This window comes from Athene noctua, chromosome 39, assembly GCF_965140245.1.
Source record: "Athene noctua chromosome 39, bAthNoc1.hap1.1, whole genome shotgun sequence".
Classification (NCBI taxonomy): Eukaryota; Metazoa; Chordata; class Aves; order Strigiformes; family Strigidae; genus Athene; species Athene noctua.
The window spans coordinates 75,734-89,558 of NC_134075.1; the positions used below are offsets into that span (position 1 = coordinate 75,734).

Consider the following 13,825-nt stretch of genomic DNA (forward strand, 5'->3'; position numbering starts at 1 on the left):
CGTTCACCCACTCTACCCAGTATCAATCGATGTGAACCAGTTTGGACCAGTATAAACCACTTTTGACCAATATAAACCAGTACAAACCAGTATACACCAGTATAAACCAGTATACACCAGTACAGAGCCACTATAATGCGGCACACCCCCCCGTACCCCAGCACGCACCCCCCGTTCAGCCACTCCCCCCAGTATCCCCCAGTATAAACCAGTACAGATGTCTCTGGAACAATGTAAACCAGTATAAACCAGTATAAACCACTATGTAACAGCCCAAACCAGTATAAACCAGTATACACCACTACAGACCAGTATAATGAGCATCCCAACATGCCCTCATGGCCTCTACGCTCTGCCCAGTATCAACCAGTATAAACCAGTATAGCTCAACATACACCAGTATAGAAGAACTATAGACCAGTGTAAACCAGTGTAAACCAGTATAAACCAGTATAAACCAGTATAAACCAATACGGGGTAGCGCGAGGCACTGGGCAACCCAGTGCGCACCCCCAGGCCTACACCTCTGCCCAGTACATCCCAGTATAAACCAGTACAGATCGATATTAAGCCAGTACCAAACAGTACTGACCAGTATGGACCAGTACAAACCAGTATGGACCAGTACAAGCCACTGCCCACCCCCAGCTCAGCTGCTTCTGCACCTCCACCCAGTATAAACCAGTATAAACCAGTAAAAGGGGCCCAGTATCAATCAGTACAAACCAGTATGAACCAGTACAGTCCAGTATGTGTCCCAGTACGCACCAGTACAGACCAGTACAAGCCCTCGGTATGCACCAGTGCAGGCCAGTATGACCCCAGCATGCACCAGTACACACCAGTATGACCCCAGTACACACCAGTCCATCCCAGTATGACCCCAGTATGCCCCAGTACACCCCAGTATGCCCCCCCCACCCCAGTCCCTCCCAGTATGACCCCAGTCTGTCCCAGTATGATCCCAGTATGACCCCAGTCCCTCCCTGTCTGACCCCAGTATGACCCCATCCCATCCCAGTCCCTCCCAGTCCATCCCAGTATGACCCCAGTCCCTCCCAGTATGACCCCAGTATGATCCCAGCCCATGCCAGTCCCTCCCAGTCCATCCCAGTATGACCCCAGTCTGTCCCAGTCCATCCCAGTATGACCCCAGTCCGTCCCAGTATGACCCCAGTCCATCCCAGTCCCTCCCAGTATGACTCCAGTCCCTCCCAGTATGACCCCAGTCTGTCCCAGTCCATCCCAGTATGACCCCAGTCCCTCCCAGTCTATCCCAGTCCATCCCAGTATGACCCCAGTCCCTCCCAGTTCATCCCAGTATGACCCCAGTCCTTCCCAGTCCCTCCCAGTATGACCCCAGTCCCTCCCAGTCCATCCCAGTCCTTCCCAGTATGACCCCAGTCCCTCTCAGTATGGCCCCAGTCCCTCCCAGTCCATCCCAGTATGACCCCAGTCCCTCCCAGTATGACCCCAGTCCCTCCCAGTCCATCCCAGTCCTTCCCAGTATGACCCCAGTCCCTCCCAGTATGACCCCAGTCCCTCCCAGTCCATCCCAGTCCCTCCCAGTATGACCCCAGTCCCTCCCAGTCCCTCCCAGACTCACCGCAGGGCGGGGGGGGCCCGGGGGGCAGGAGGGCCCCTGTGGCGGGGGGGGGGGGGCTGCCCCGGGGGGGCTGCAGCAGCTCCAGGTATCGGGGGGGCTCCGGGGGGGGCCCCGTCCAGGGGGGGGCTCCCAGTGACCCCCCCTCAGCCCACGGCACCAGCGACAGGCGGCCTGGGGGGGGCACAGCGGTGAGGGGGGGGCAAATCGGGGTGGGGGGGGCCCTGGGGGGGCAAATTGGGGTGTGGGGGGGTATTTGGGGTGTGGGGGGGGAATTTGGGGTGGGGGGGGCCTGGGGGGGGAATTTGGGGTGTGGGGGGGTATTTGGGGGGGGAAATTGGGATGGGGGGGGAATTTGGGGTGGGGGGGGTATTTGGGGGGGGAAATTGGGGTGTGGGGGGGGCCTGGGGGGGGCAAATTGGGGTGTGGGGGGGGAAATTGGGGTGTGGGGGGGCCCTGGGGGGGCAAATTGGGGTGTGGGGGGGGAATTTGGGGTGTGGGTGGGGCCTGGGGGGGCAAATTGGGGGGTGGGGGGGTATTTGGGGTGTGGGGGGGGAATTTGGGGTGGGGGGGTATTTGGGGGGGGAAATTGGGGTGTGGGGGGGGCCTGGGGGGGGCAAATTGGGGTGTGGGGGGGTATTTGGGGTGTGGGGGGGGAATTTGGGGTGGGGGGGGCCTGGGGGGGGAATTTGGGGTGTGGGGGGGCCCTGGGGGGGGCAAATTGGGGTGTGGGGGGCCGCCGGGCCGTGTGGGGGGGTCAGTACCTGGCGGGGGGGGGAAGGGTCCCAGCAGCCCCCCCGGCTCCAGCCCCTCGGGCCCCCCCAGGCCCAGGAAAGTTCCGGAATCTTCTGGAAAAGGGGGGGGGGGGGCCCCCATCCGGCCCCCCAGCGCCACAAACTCCATGGGGGGCCCCGAGCGGCACCTGCGGGAGACACACCCACCCCCCCCAAAAAAATAATTAATAATTAACCCCCCCAGACACACCCCCGCCCGACCCCCCTAATTAATAATTAACACCCAAACACCCGCCTGTGCCCCCCCCCCAAAAAAAAAAAAAAATTGGGTTTTTTTTTCCTTGGGTTTGGGGGCTGCCCCCCCCCCAATCCCAACTTTAATTTTTTTCTTAATTTTGGGGGCCCCCCCCCCCAAAAAAAATTTTTTTGGGGGGTGATTTTCCTTAGTTTTGGGGATGTGTCCCCCCCCCCAAAAAGAAAATAATTTTTTTTTCGGTGTTTTTTCTCAGTTTTGGGGTTTTTTTGGGGACGTTTTTCTTGATTTTTGGGGGCCCCCCCCAAAAAAAATTTTTTTTTTTTTCAGTGTTTTTTTAACGCGTCCCCCCCCCCAAAAAAATTAATTTTTTTGGGGTGTTTTTTCTTAGTTTTGGGGATTTTTTTGAGGAATAATTTTTCTAGGTTTTGAAGGCCCCCCCCCCGAAAAAAAATTCATTTTTTTGGGTCGTTTTAGAGTGTGTGTGTCCCCCCCCCCCCAAAAAAAAAAATTTTTTTAGGGTGTTTTCTCTGTTTTTGGGTTAATTTGGGGCGATTTTTCTTGATTTTGGAGCCCCCCCTCCAAAAAAAATATTTTGTGTGTGTCCCCCCCCCAATTAATATTTTGGGGTGTTTTCCTTGGTTTTGGGGGTTTTGGGGGGGAAGTTTTTTCCTGATTTTGGCCCCCCCCGCCCCCCCTAATTAATAATTAACACCCAAGCACCCGCCTGTGCCCCCCCCCAAAAAAAAAACACTTTTTTTTTGGTCCTATTTTGGCTTTTTTCTGGAGTTTGGGGGATGCCCGCCCCCCCCCCAATCCCAATTTTTAATTTTTTAATTTTTTTTTTTTAATTTTTAAATTTGGGGGGGCCCCCCCCCCAAAAATACCATTTTTTTGGGTTGTTTTCCTTAATTTTGGGGTGTGTCCCCCCCCAAAAAAAAAATTATTTCTGGGTGTTTTTCTTTGTTTTGTTTTGTTGGGGTTTTTTTTGGGGGGGGGGGAGTTTTTTCTCGATTTTGGGGCCCCCCCCCCAAAAAATTTCCATTTTTTTAGATGTTTTTTCTTGGTTTTGTTATTTTTTTTTTAAATTCTTTTTATTTTGCCCCCCCCCCAAAAAAAAAGTGTTTTTTTGATGATTTTTTGGTTCCTCCCCCCCTAAACCCCATTTTTTTGGGGGTGTTTTTTTCTTAATTTTGGGGCCCCCCCTAAAAAAAACCCCCACATTTTGGGGTGATTTTTCCTCATTTGGGGGCAAGTATCCCCCCCCCCCATATTTTTTTTAATCATTTTTCTGACTTTTGGAGTCTCCCCCCAAAAAAAAACCTTTTTTTTTTTTTTTTTTTAAATTTTGGGCCCCCCCTTTAAAAAAAAAAAACAAACATTTTGGGGTGATTTTTATATTTCCGACCCCCCCCCCCCGCATTAATTTTTAGTAGTTTTTCTTACTTTTGGATAATGCCCCCCCCCGCCCTAAAAAAACTCTTTTTTTTTTGTTTTTTTTCTTAATTTTTGGGTATGTCCCGTGTCCCCCCCCCCGGTCCAAATCCTTTTTTTTTTTTTTTTTTGTTGCGTTTTGGGGAGGGGGATTTTTTTTTTTTTTTTTCGGGGGGGGGGTCACTGACCTGAAGCCGCCGTGTCACCGCGGGTCTGGCCGGACGCAGTTTTGGAGGGGGGGGGGACACACACACAGACAGAGAGACAAAGCCCCGCCTTGGGGTTGGGCAACAAAACCCCACACCCCCCCCTGAAAAAAAAAAAAAAAAAAAATTATTTAAAAAAAAAAAAAAAAAGGGGGGGCCCCCAAAACTTTTTTAAGGGGGGGGGGGAAACTTTGGGTGGATTTTGGGGATGGGAAGGCCGAAGCGGGAGGGGGGGGGGGGGGTGTCTGGGTGTGTTTTGTGGGGTGTGGGGGGGATTTTTTAAATTTTTTTTTTTTTTGTGGGGGGGTGTGGACACGTGGTTCAACCCCGGGGTGCCCCCCCCCGGGGTGTGGGGGGGTGTTAACGGCCCCCCGGGGCTGCCGGGTCCTGATAAGCCGCTTTATCTGATAGCGGGGCCGCGGCGGTTGGGTTTGGGGGGGGGCCAAAGGCGGGGGGGGCATAGGGAGGGGTTGGGGGGGGATCTGAGTGCCCTGGGGGCCCCCCCCCGCTAAGAAAATGAGGGTTTGGGGCCCCCAAACCGCCCCCCCGGGGGGGGGGCGGAGGTTTTTTTCCCCGAAACGTCGCTTTATCGGGTCAGGACAGAGCAAGGAAACACCCCCCCCCCCCCCCTTGAAAAAAAAAGGGAAAAAAAGGGTGTTTTGGGTGGTTTTAGAAAAACAGCACCCGCCCGTCGGCAAGAGGGGGGTGAGCGGGTGGAAATTTGGGGGGTTCGGGGTGAAAATTGGGGGTTCGGAGGGGGAAATTTGGGGGTTTTTAAGCGGAAAGTGGGATTTGGGTGGAAAAACGGGGATTTGGGGGCAAGGGAATGAAAAATGGGGGTTTTGGGGAAATGTGAATTGAGGGAAATGGGGTTAAAAAGGGGGAAAAAAAGGGAGAGGGGAGGCGGGAAGTTGCGGGAGGGGGGGTGATTCGAATTTGGGGGGAAAACGGGGAAATTAGAGAATTTCTGGGCGGAATCGCGATTTTCCGTCGGGTTTGGGCGAAAACGGGCGGGTTTTGCACCAAAATGGTGGTTTCCGCGCCCAAACCGGGGGGGGGTTTCACCTCAAAACTTGGGTTTTCAAACTCAAATTGGGAGGTTTAGAATCGGAATGGGGGGGTCAGATGCCCAAATTTTGGGTTAATCGGGGGTTTTCGCCCAAAATTCACTTTTTTGGCAGCGAAATGGGGGGTTCGGCCCCAAATTTGTCATTTTTCGGTCTCAAAATGTTTTGTGTGTTTTTGTTTTTTTAAGGGAGAAACAGAGGCGGGAAGTGAAAAATTGGGGGTTTCAGCCCCAAAATTGGGAATTCGAAAGGAAAATTGGGAAATTTTCCAGGCGAATCGGCAAATTTCAACCGAAAATTGCAATTTTCTCCCTTCAATTTGAGGCACAAATTGGATTTTTTTTTTTTTCCCCCCAAAATTTATGGTTTTTTCCTCCAAAATTTATTAATTTTTTTAACCTCAAAACTCAGGTTTTCAACCCCAAATCGGTGTTTTTTAGGTTTGGACTGGTGGTCTCAGCCCCTAAAATGAGGATTTTCAGCTCAAAAATTGGGATTTTCAGTTCAGAGTTTGGATTTTTGTCTCAGAATTGACAAAATTTGGTCCCAAATTGGGGGTTTTTAGCCCCAAAATCGGTAGGTTTCAGCCCCAAAAGTCGCATTTTTCTACCCCAAGATCAGGGATTTCGTAGCTCAAACCTGGGAATTTTTCAATCTAAAATTCGGGGAGATTTTTCAACCCAAATTTGGAAATTTTTCAGCCTAAATTTTGATTTTTTTTCGGTCTAAATTTGGGAGATTTTTCAGCCTAAATTTTAAATTTTTTTCAGCCTAAATTTGGGAGATTTTTCAGCCTAAATTTTGATTTTTTTTCAGCCTAAATTTGGGAGATTTTTCAGCCTAAATTTTGATTTTTTTTCGGTCTAAATTTGGGAGATTTTCCAGCCTAAATTTTAATTTTTTTTCAGCCTAAATTGGGAAACTTCAGTCTAAATTTTGAGAGATTTTTCAGCCTAAATGTTGGGAGATTTTTCAGCTCAAATTCGGAAACTTTTCAGTCTAAATTGAGGAAAAATTTTCAGCCTAAATTTGGAGAGTTTCCAGCCTAAATTTGGAGATTTTTAATCTTAAATTTATTTAGGTTTTTCAGACTAAATTTGGAGATTTTTCAGCCTAAAATTGGGGAGATTTTTCAACCTAAAATTGGAGATTTTTCAGCCGAAATTTGAGGGAAATTTTTCAGCCTAAAGTTGGAGATTTTCCAATCTAAATTTGAGATAATTTTCTGCCTAATTTGAGCAGATTTTCCAGACTAAATCTGGAAACTTTTTGGTCTAAATTTGGAGATTTTTCAGCATAAATTTGATAAGATTTTCCAGCCTAAATTGGAAGATAATTCAGACTAAATTCAGGAGATTTCTCAGCCTAAATTTAGGAAATTTTTCAGCCTAAATTTGGGGGGATTTTTCCGTCTAAACTTGGGGAGATTTTTCATTTTAAATTTGCAGATTTTTCAGGTTAAATTTGGGAGATCTTCCAGTCTAAATTCAAGAGATTTTTTCTGCCTAATTCAGAGAAAATTTTCCGTGTAAATTTGGAGATTTTTCAGCCTAAATTGAGAGATTTTTCCTCATAAATTTGGGGAGACTTCTCAGACCAAATTTGGAGACTTTTCAGCCTAAATTCGGTGAGATCTTTCAGCCTAAATTTGAGATATTTTTCAGCCTAAATCTGATTTTTCTGCCTAATTTGGAGATATTTTTCAGCCTAGATTTGAGATATTTTTCTGCCTAATTTGGGGAGATTTTTCAGCCTAAATTTGAAGGATTTTTCTGCCTAAATTTGAAAATTTTTCTGCCTAATTTGGGAAGACTTTTCTGCCTAAATTCGAAAGATTTTTCTGCCTAATCTGGGGAGATTTTTCAGCCTAAATTTGAGATATTTTTCTGCCTAAATTTGAAAGATTTTTCTGCCTAATTTGAGAAGATTTTTCAGCCTAAATTTGAAATACTTTTCTGCCTAATTTGGGGAGATTTTTCAGCCTAAATTTGAAAGATTTTTCTGCCTAATTTGGGGAGATTTTTCAGCCTCAATTTGAAAGATTTTTCTGCCTAATTTGGGAAGATTTTTCAGCCCAAATCGCGAAACTTTTTCAGCCTCAAATCAGGGAAACTTTTCAACCTAAACTCGAAAAATTTTCACCCTAAACTCAAAAATTATTCCGACCTAAATTTGAAATTTCTCAACCTACAATTGCAGACGTGCCCCCCCCGGTTCGAATTTAGGGAAATTTCCCAATTTTTAAATTTTGAAATAATTTCCAGCCTAAACCGAGGGCTCGTTCCAGGGCTCCCCCCACCCCCAAACCGGGGGGGGGGTGTGTTTTTTCCCCCCACCCCCGTGGCCACTGACCTCCCCCTCTCCTCGGCCCCAAATCCGGCGGTTTTCATCCTCCCGTCGCCGCCTCTTCGCCCCCTAAGTCGCCATTTTTGTCGTCGCCTCCGCCCGTTCCGGGTTCAAAACGACGTTTTTTACCATTTTCGTCGTTTCTGACACCGGTTTGATCCTCGAGGGGGGGTTAGATTTGGAAAAAGGGGGGAGGGGGGGGACACCCCCAGCTGTTTGGGTGCTCCCCCCCCCCCCCAAATGGAAGGATCCAACCAATGGGGTGGCGATGGGGTGGGGAGGGGGGGTGGGGGGGCTGTCACCAGGGGTCCCCCCGAGTTGGGGGGTGCAGGGCGGTGTGGGGGGGCAGCGTCGAGGACAAGGGGGTGTCCAGGTTGAAATCGGGGGGCGCTCGGGACCCCCCCGGGAGGGGTGGGGGGGTCAGTTCCAGGGGGCCGAAGAAATAGGGGTGCAGCAAGGCCTGGAGGGGGGGCAAAAAAAAAAGTGGGGGGGGCCACAGGGGGGGACCCCTGACCCCCCCCCCGGGGGCTTCTCCCCATTTTCCCCCCAAAATTAAAAAAAAAAAAAACAAAAAAACCAAAAAAATAGGAGAAAGGGAGAGCCCCCCCCCCGAGGTGATGCTGTGGCCACGCCCCCAAGGGCTTAAGCCACGCCCCTCACGCTGAGACACGCCCCCCCGGCTTGGTTCTACGGCGGTGTCGCCCCCGCATGCTGTAGCCACGCCCCTCCCCTCGGGAAACCACGCCCCCGACGATTCGGACCTATCCTGGGCGCCCCCCAGCGGCTGCAGAAACGCCCCACACACTAAGCCACGCCCCCCGCCCAGACCTATGGCGGACGCTGCTCTGCGCTAAACCACGCCCCCCTCGGCTTGGACCTATGGCGGACGCCCCAAGCCGCGGCAGCCACGCCCCTCAGCCCGCGGGGACCTATCACAAGCGGCCTGCGGCGCTAAGCCACGCCTCGTAGCCTCACGCGGACCTATCCTGAGCGATTCCCAGCGCCAAGCCACGCCTCCCTTGGATTGGACCTATCCTGGGCCGTGGCAACGCCCCCCCAGCCCTGCGCGATCCAATGGCGGCGGCCTCCCACGCTCAGCCCCGCCTCCCACCTCCGCACGGCCCTATGGCGGGTGCCCGCCTGCACTAAGCCACGCCCCCAGCCCTAAGTACACCTATAATGGGCTGCTCCCGCTTAGTCCCGCCCCCCAACCCCGCACGGCCCAATGCCGAGCGCTCCCAACACGCAGCCCCGCCTCCCAGCCCCGTGCAGCCCAATGGTAGAGGCCCGTTACGTTTAGTCCCGCCTCCCCGCCCCGTGCAGCCCAATCGCGGCGGTCCCTTACGCTTAGCCCCGCCCCGCAGCCCCGTGAAGCCCAATGGCCGCAGTCCCTTACGCTCAGTCCCGCCCCCCCAGCCCGTCGCGGCCCAATGGCGGGCGCCGCCCGGGCCCGGCCCCGCCCACCTGGTGAGCGCGGATGCGCATGCGCGCGGGGTAGCGCAGGAAGCGGCGCAGCAGGTCCAGCGCGTCGGGCGGGGCCTCGGGCACGAGCTCGCGCAATGGCGCCCCCCGCTGGCGGCGGAACCGGATCTTGGGGTAATCGGGGAGCGCCAGCAGCTCCTGCGGCCAGTACGGACCAGTACGGACCGGTACGGACCAGTACGGACCAGTACGGACCGGTACGGACCGGTACGGACCGGTACGGACCGGTTCCCGTCCCGGTATGGACCAGTAGGGAACACTGTGCACCAGTACGGACGTGTTTCCTCCCAGTACAACCCAATTCCTGTCCCAATAGGGACCAGTGCGCACCAGTTTCCTCCCAGTACATCCCAGTTCCTGTCCCAGTAGGGATCAGTGCGCACCAGTTTCCTCCCAATATGCCCCAGTCTCTCCCAGTCCCCCTCAGTGGCCCTCCCAGTCCATCCCAGCCCCCCCAGTGCCCATCCCAGTCCCCCCAGTGACCCTCCCAGTCCATCCCAGCCCCCCCAGTGCCCGTCCCAGTCCCCCCAGTGACCCTCCCAGTCCATCCCAGTCCCTCTCAGTGCCCCCCGAAGTCCCTCCCAGACTCCCCCAGTCCCCCCAGTGTCCCTCCTAGCCCCTCCCAGTCCCCCCCAGCGCCTCCCAGTCTGTCCCAGCGCCTCTCAGTGCCCCTCCCAGACTCCCCCAGCCCCTCCCAGACACCCCCAGTCCATCCCAGTCCCCCTAGTGCCCCTCCCAGACTCCCCCAGCTCCTCCCAGACACCCCCAGTCCCCCCAGTCCCTCCCAGACTCCCCCAGTCCATCCCAGTGCCCCTCCCAGTCCCCCCAGTGTCCCTCCTAGCCCCTCCCAGTCCCCCCCAGCGCCTCCCAGTCTGTCCCAGCGCCTCTCAGTGCCCCTCCCAGACTCCCCCAGCCCCTCCCAGACACCCCCAGTCCATCCCAGTGCCCCTCCCAGCCCCCCCAGCCCCTCCCAGTCCCTCCCAGTCCCCCCCAGTGCACTGACCGGCCAGGCGCGGGGGCTGGGGGTGCCGAGGGCCCGCAGGACGCAGCAGAGCTGCTCGATGTCGCTGTCCCCGGGGAACAGGGGCGACAGGTTCAGCAGCTCCCCGAAGATACAGCCCACGGCCCTGCGGGGCGAGAGCGGCCGGGGCGTGCTGGGCTATACTGGGAGGGACTGGGAGGGGCTGGCGGGCACTGGGAGGGGCACTGGGAGGGGACTGGGGGGGACTGGGAGGCAACTGGGACATATTGGGAGGGACTGGGAGGCACTGGGAGGCAACTGGGACATACTGGGAGGGACTGGGAGTCAACTGGGACATACTGGGAGGGACTGGGAGTCAACTGGGAGGCAACTGGGACATACTGAGAGGGACTGGGGAGCATTGGGAGGGACTGGGAGGGGCACTGGGACATACTTGGAGGGGCACTGGGACATACTGTGAAGCATTGGGAGGGACTGGGAGGCAACTGGGACATACTGGGAGGGACTGGGAGGCACTGGGAGGCAACTGGGACATACTGAGAGGGACTGGAGAGCATTGGGAGGGACTGGGAGGGGCACTGGGACATACTGGGAAGCATTGGGAGGGACTGGGAGGCAACTGGGACATACTGGGAGGGACTGGGAGGCACTGGGAGGCAACTGGGACATACTGAGAGGGACTGGGGAGCATTGGGAGGGACTGGGAGGGGCACTGGGACATACTTGGAGGGGCACTGGGACATACTGGGAAGCATTGGGAGGGACTGGGAGGCAACTGGGACATACTGGGAGGGACTGGGAGGCACTGGGAGGCAACTGGGACATACTGGGAGGGACTGGAGAGCATTGGGAGGGACTGGGAGGGGCACTGGGACATACTGGGAAGCATTGGGAGGGAATGGGAGTCAACTGGGACATACTGGGAGGGACTGGGAGGCACTGGGAGGCAACTGGGACATACTGAGAGGGACTGGGGAGCATTGGGAGGGACTGGGAGGGGCACTGGGACATACTTGGAGGGGCACTGGGACATACTGGGAAGCATTGGGAGGGACTGGGAGGCAACTGGGACATACTGGGAGGGACTGGGAGGCACTGGGAGGCAACTGGGACATACTGAGAGGGACTGGAGAGCATTGGGAGGGACTGGGAGGGGCACTGGGACATACTGGGAAGCATTGGGAGGGACTGGGAAGCATTGGGAGGGACTGGGAGGCAACTGGGACATACTGGGAGGGACTGGGAGGCACTGGGAGGCAACTGGGACATACTGAGAGGGACTGGAGAGCATTGGGAGGGACTGGGAGGGGCACTGGGACATACTGTGAAGCATTGGGAGGGACTGGGAGGCAACTGGGACATACTGGGAGGGACTGGGAGGCACTGGGAGGCAACTGGGACATACTGGGAGGGACTGGAGAGCATTGGGAGGGACTGGGAGGGGCACTGGGACATACTGGGAAGCATTGGGAGGGACTGGGAGGCAACTGGGACATACTGGGAGGGACTGAGGAGCACTGGGAGGGACTGGGAGTCAACTGGGACATATTGGGAGGGACTGGCAGGCACTGGGAGTGACTGGGAGGCAACTGGGAGGGACTAGAAGGCAACTGGGACATACTGGGAGGGACTGGGGAGCATTGGGAGGGACTGGAAGGCAACTGGGAGGGGAATGGGAGGGACTGGGAGGCAACTGAGACATACTGGGAAGGACTGGGGAGCATTGGGAGGGACTGGGAGAGACACTGGGACATACTGGGAGGGACTGGGAGGCAACTGGGACATACTGGGAGGGACTGGGGAGCATTGGGACGGACTGGGAGAGGCACTGGGACATACTGGGAGGGACCGGGAAGCAACTGGGACATACTGGGAAGGACTGGGGAGCATTAAGAGGGACTGGGAGGCAACTGGGACATACTGGGAGGGACCGGAAGAAGCACTGGGTTGTACTTGGCTATACTGGGAGGCAACTGGGAGGGACTGGGAGGAAACTTGTCCATACTGGGAGAAAACTGGGACTATTGAGAAGAAAACAGGCCATGCTGGCCCATACTGGGAGGGAACTGGCCCCTACTGGCTGATACTGGGAGAGAACTGGCCCCTACTGGGAAGGAACTGGCCCCTATTGGCCCATACTGGGAAGGAACTGGGAGGGAACTGATCCCTATTGGCTGATACTGGGAAAGAACTGGTCCCTAATGACCCATACTGGGAGGGAACTGGCCCCTACTGGGAGGGAACTGGCCCCTACTGGCCGATACTGGGAAGAAACTGGCCCCTGCTGGCCGATACTGGGAAGAAACCGGCCCCTGCTGGCCGATACTGGGAAGGAACTGGGAGGGAACTGGCCCCTACTGGGAAGGAACTGGGAGGGAACTGGTCCCTACTGGGAAGGAACTGGCCCCTACTGGGAGAAAACTGGGAGGAACTAGTCCCTACTGGCCCCTACTGGGAGGAACTGGTCCCCTACTGGGAGAGAACTGGCCCCTATTGACCCCTATTGGGAGGAACGGGTCCCTACTGGTCCCTACTGGGAAAGAACCAGCCCCTACTGGCCCATACTGGGAAAGAACTGGTCCCTACTGGTCCCTACTGGGAGGGAACCGGCCCCTACTGGCCCATACTGGTCGGAACTGGTCCCTACTGGTCCCTACTGGGAGGGAACCGGCCCCTACTGGCCCATACTGGTCGGAACTGGTCCCTACTGGTCCCTACTGGGAGGGAACCGGCCCCTACTGGCCCATACTGGTCGGAACTGGTCCCTACTGGGAGGGAACCGGCCCCTACTGGCCCATACTGGTCGGAACTTGTCCCTACTGGTTGGAATTGGTCCCTACTAGTCCCTACTGGGAGGGAACCGGCCCCTACTGGCCCATACTGGGAAGGAACCGGCCCCTACTGGCCCATACTGGTCGGAACTGGTCCCTACTGGTCCCTACTGGTCGGAACTGGTCCCCACTGGTGCGCACTCACCACAGATCCACGCCCTCGTCGTAGGTGCGGGCGCCGTAGAGCAGCTCGGGGGCGCGGTACCACCTGGGCGGCACCAAACTGGGGTTAACTGGTGTGACTGGGAATGGCGGGGGGGCGGGGGCGGGGGGGCGTGGCTACCTGGTGGCCACCTGGTGGCTGTAGGGGCGGGGGGGCGGGGCCAGCACCCGGGCCAGCCCGAAATCCGCCAGTTTGAGGCGGCCCCGCCCATCCAGCAGCAGATTGGCCGGTTTCAGGTCCTGGGGGAAGAAGATTTGGGGGTGACCCCGCCCCCCCCCCCCAAACCCCACCCACACCCCTAGGGCCCAAAAACCTGGGGACCCCCCCCCGAAAAATCTTGGGGACCCCCTAAAAATCTTGGGGGTCCCCTTAAAAATCTGGGGGAGCCCCCCTAAAAATCTGGGGGTCCCCGCCTAAGAATTTTGGGGACCCTCAAAAATCTTGGGGACCCCCTTAAAAATCTTGGGGGTCACCCTGAAAATTTTGGGGGTCACCCTGAAAAATCTTGGGGGGACCCCCTAAAAATCTTGGGCCCCTTAAAAATCTTGGGGACCCCCCCTAAAAATCTTGGGGACCCCCCCTAAAAATCTTGGGGACCTCCTAAAAATCTTGGGGGTCACCCTCTAAAAATCTTGGGGGTCACCCTAAAAATCTTGGGGAACCCCTTAAAAATCTTGGGGTCCCCCTAAAAATCTTGGGGAACCCCTTAAAAATCTTGGGGACC

General features: G+C 55.4%; 1 protein-coding gene across 1 annotated transcript in view; it reads right to left on the minus strand.

Moving 5' to 3' along the window:
- Positions 1-1,633: 1,633 nt before the first annotated feature.
- The window catches only part of LOC141972995 (cyclin-dependent kinase 20-like), a 12,451-nt gene continuing 259 nt past the window's right edge, over positions 1,634-13,825 (minus strand). The window contains exons 2-9 of the mRNA XM_074931077.1: positions 13,222-13,340; positions 13,084-13,146; positions 10,129-10,252; positions 9,108-9,263; positions 7,650-8,103; positions 4,213-4,334; positions 2,368-2,525; positions 1,634-1,777 (exon numbers count right to left, since the gene is read on the minus strand). Of these exons, the coding sequence (XP_074787178.1) occupies positions 7,942-8,103; positions 9,108-9,263; positions 10,129-10,252; positions 13,084-13,146; positions 13,222-13,340 (624 nt within the window). The 3' untranslated portion in view covers positions 1,634-1,777; positions 2,368-2,525; positions 4,213-4,334; positions 7,650-7,941. The remainder of the gene's footprint in view (positions 1,778-2,367; positions 2,526-4,212; positions 4,335-7,649; positions 8,104-9,107; positions 9,264-10,128; positions 10,253-13,083; positions 13,147-13,221; positions 13,341-13,825) is intronic.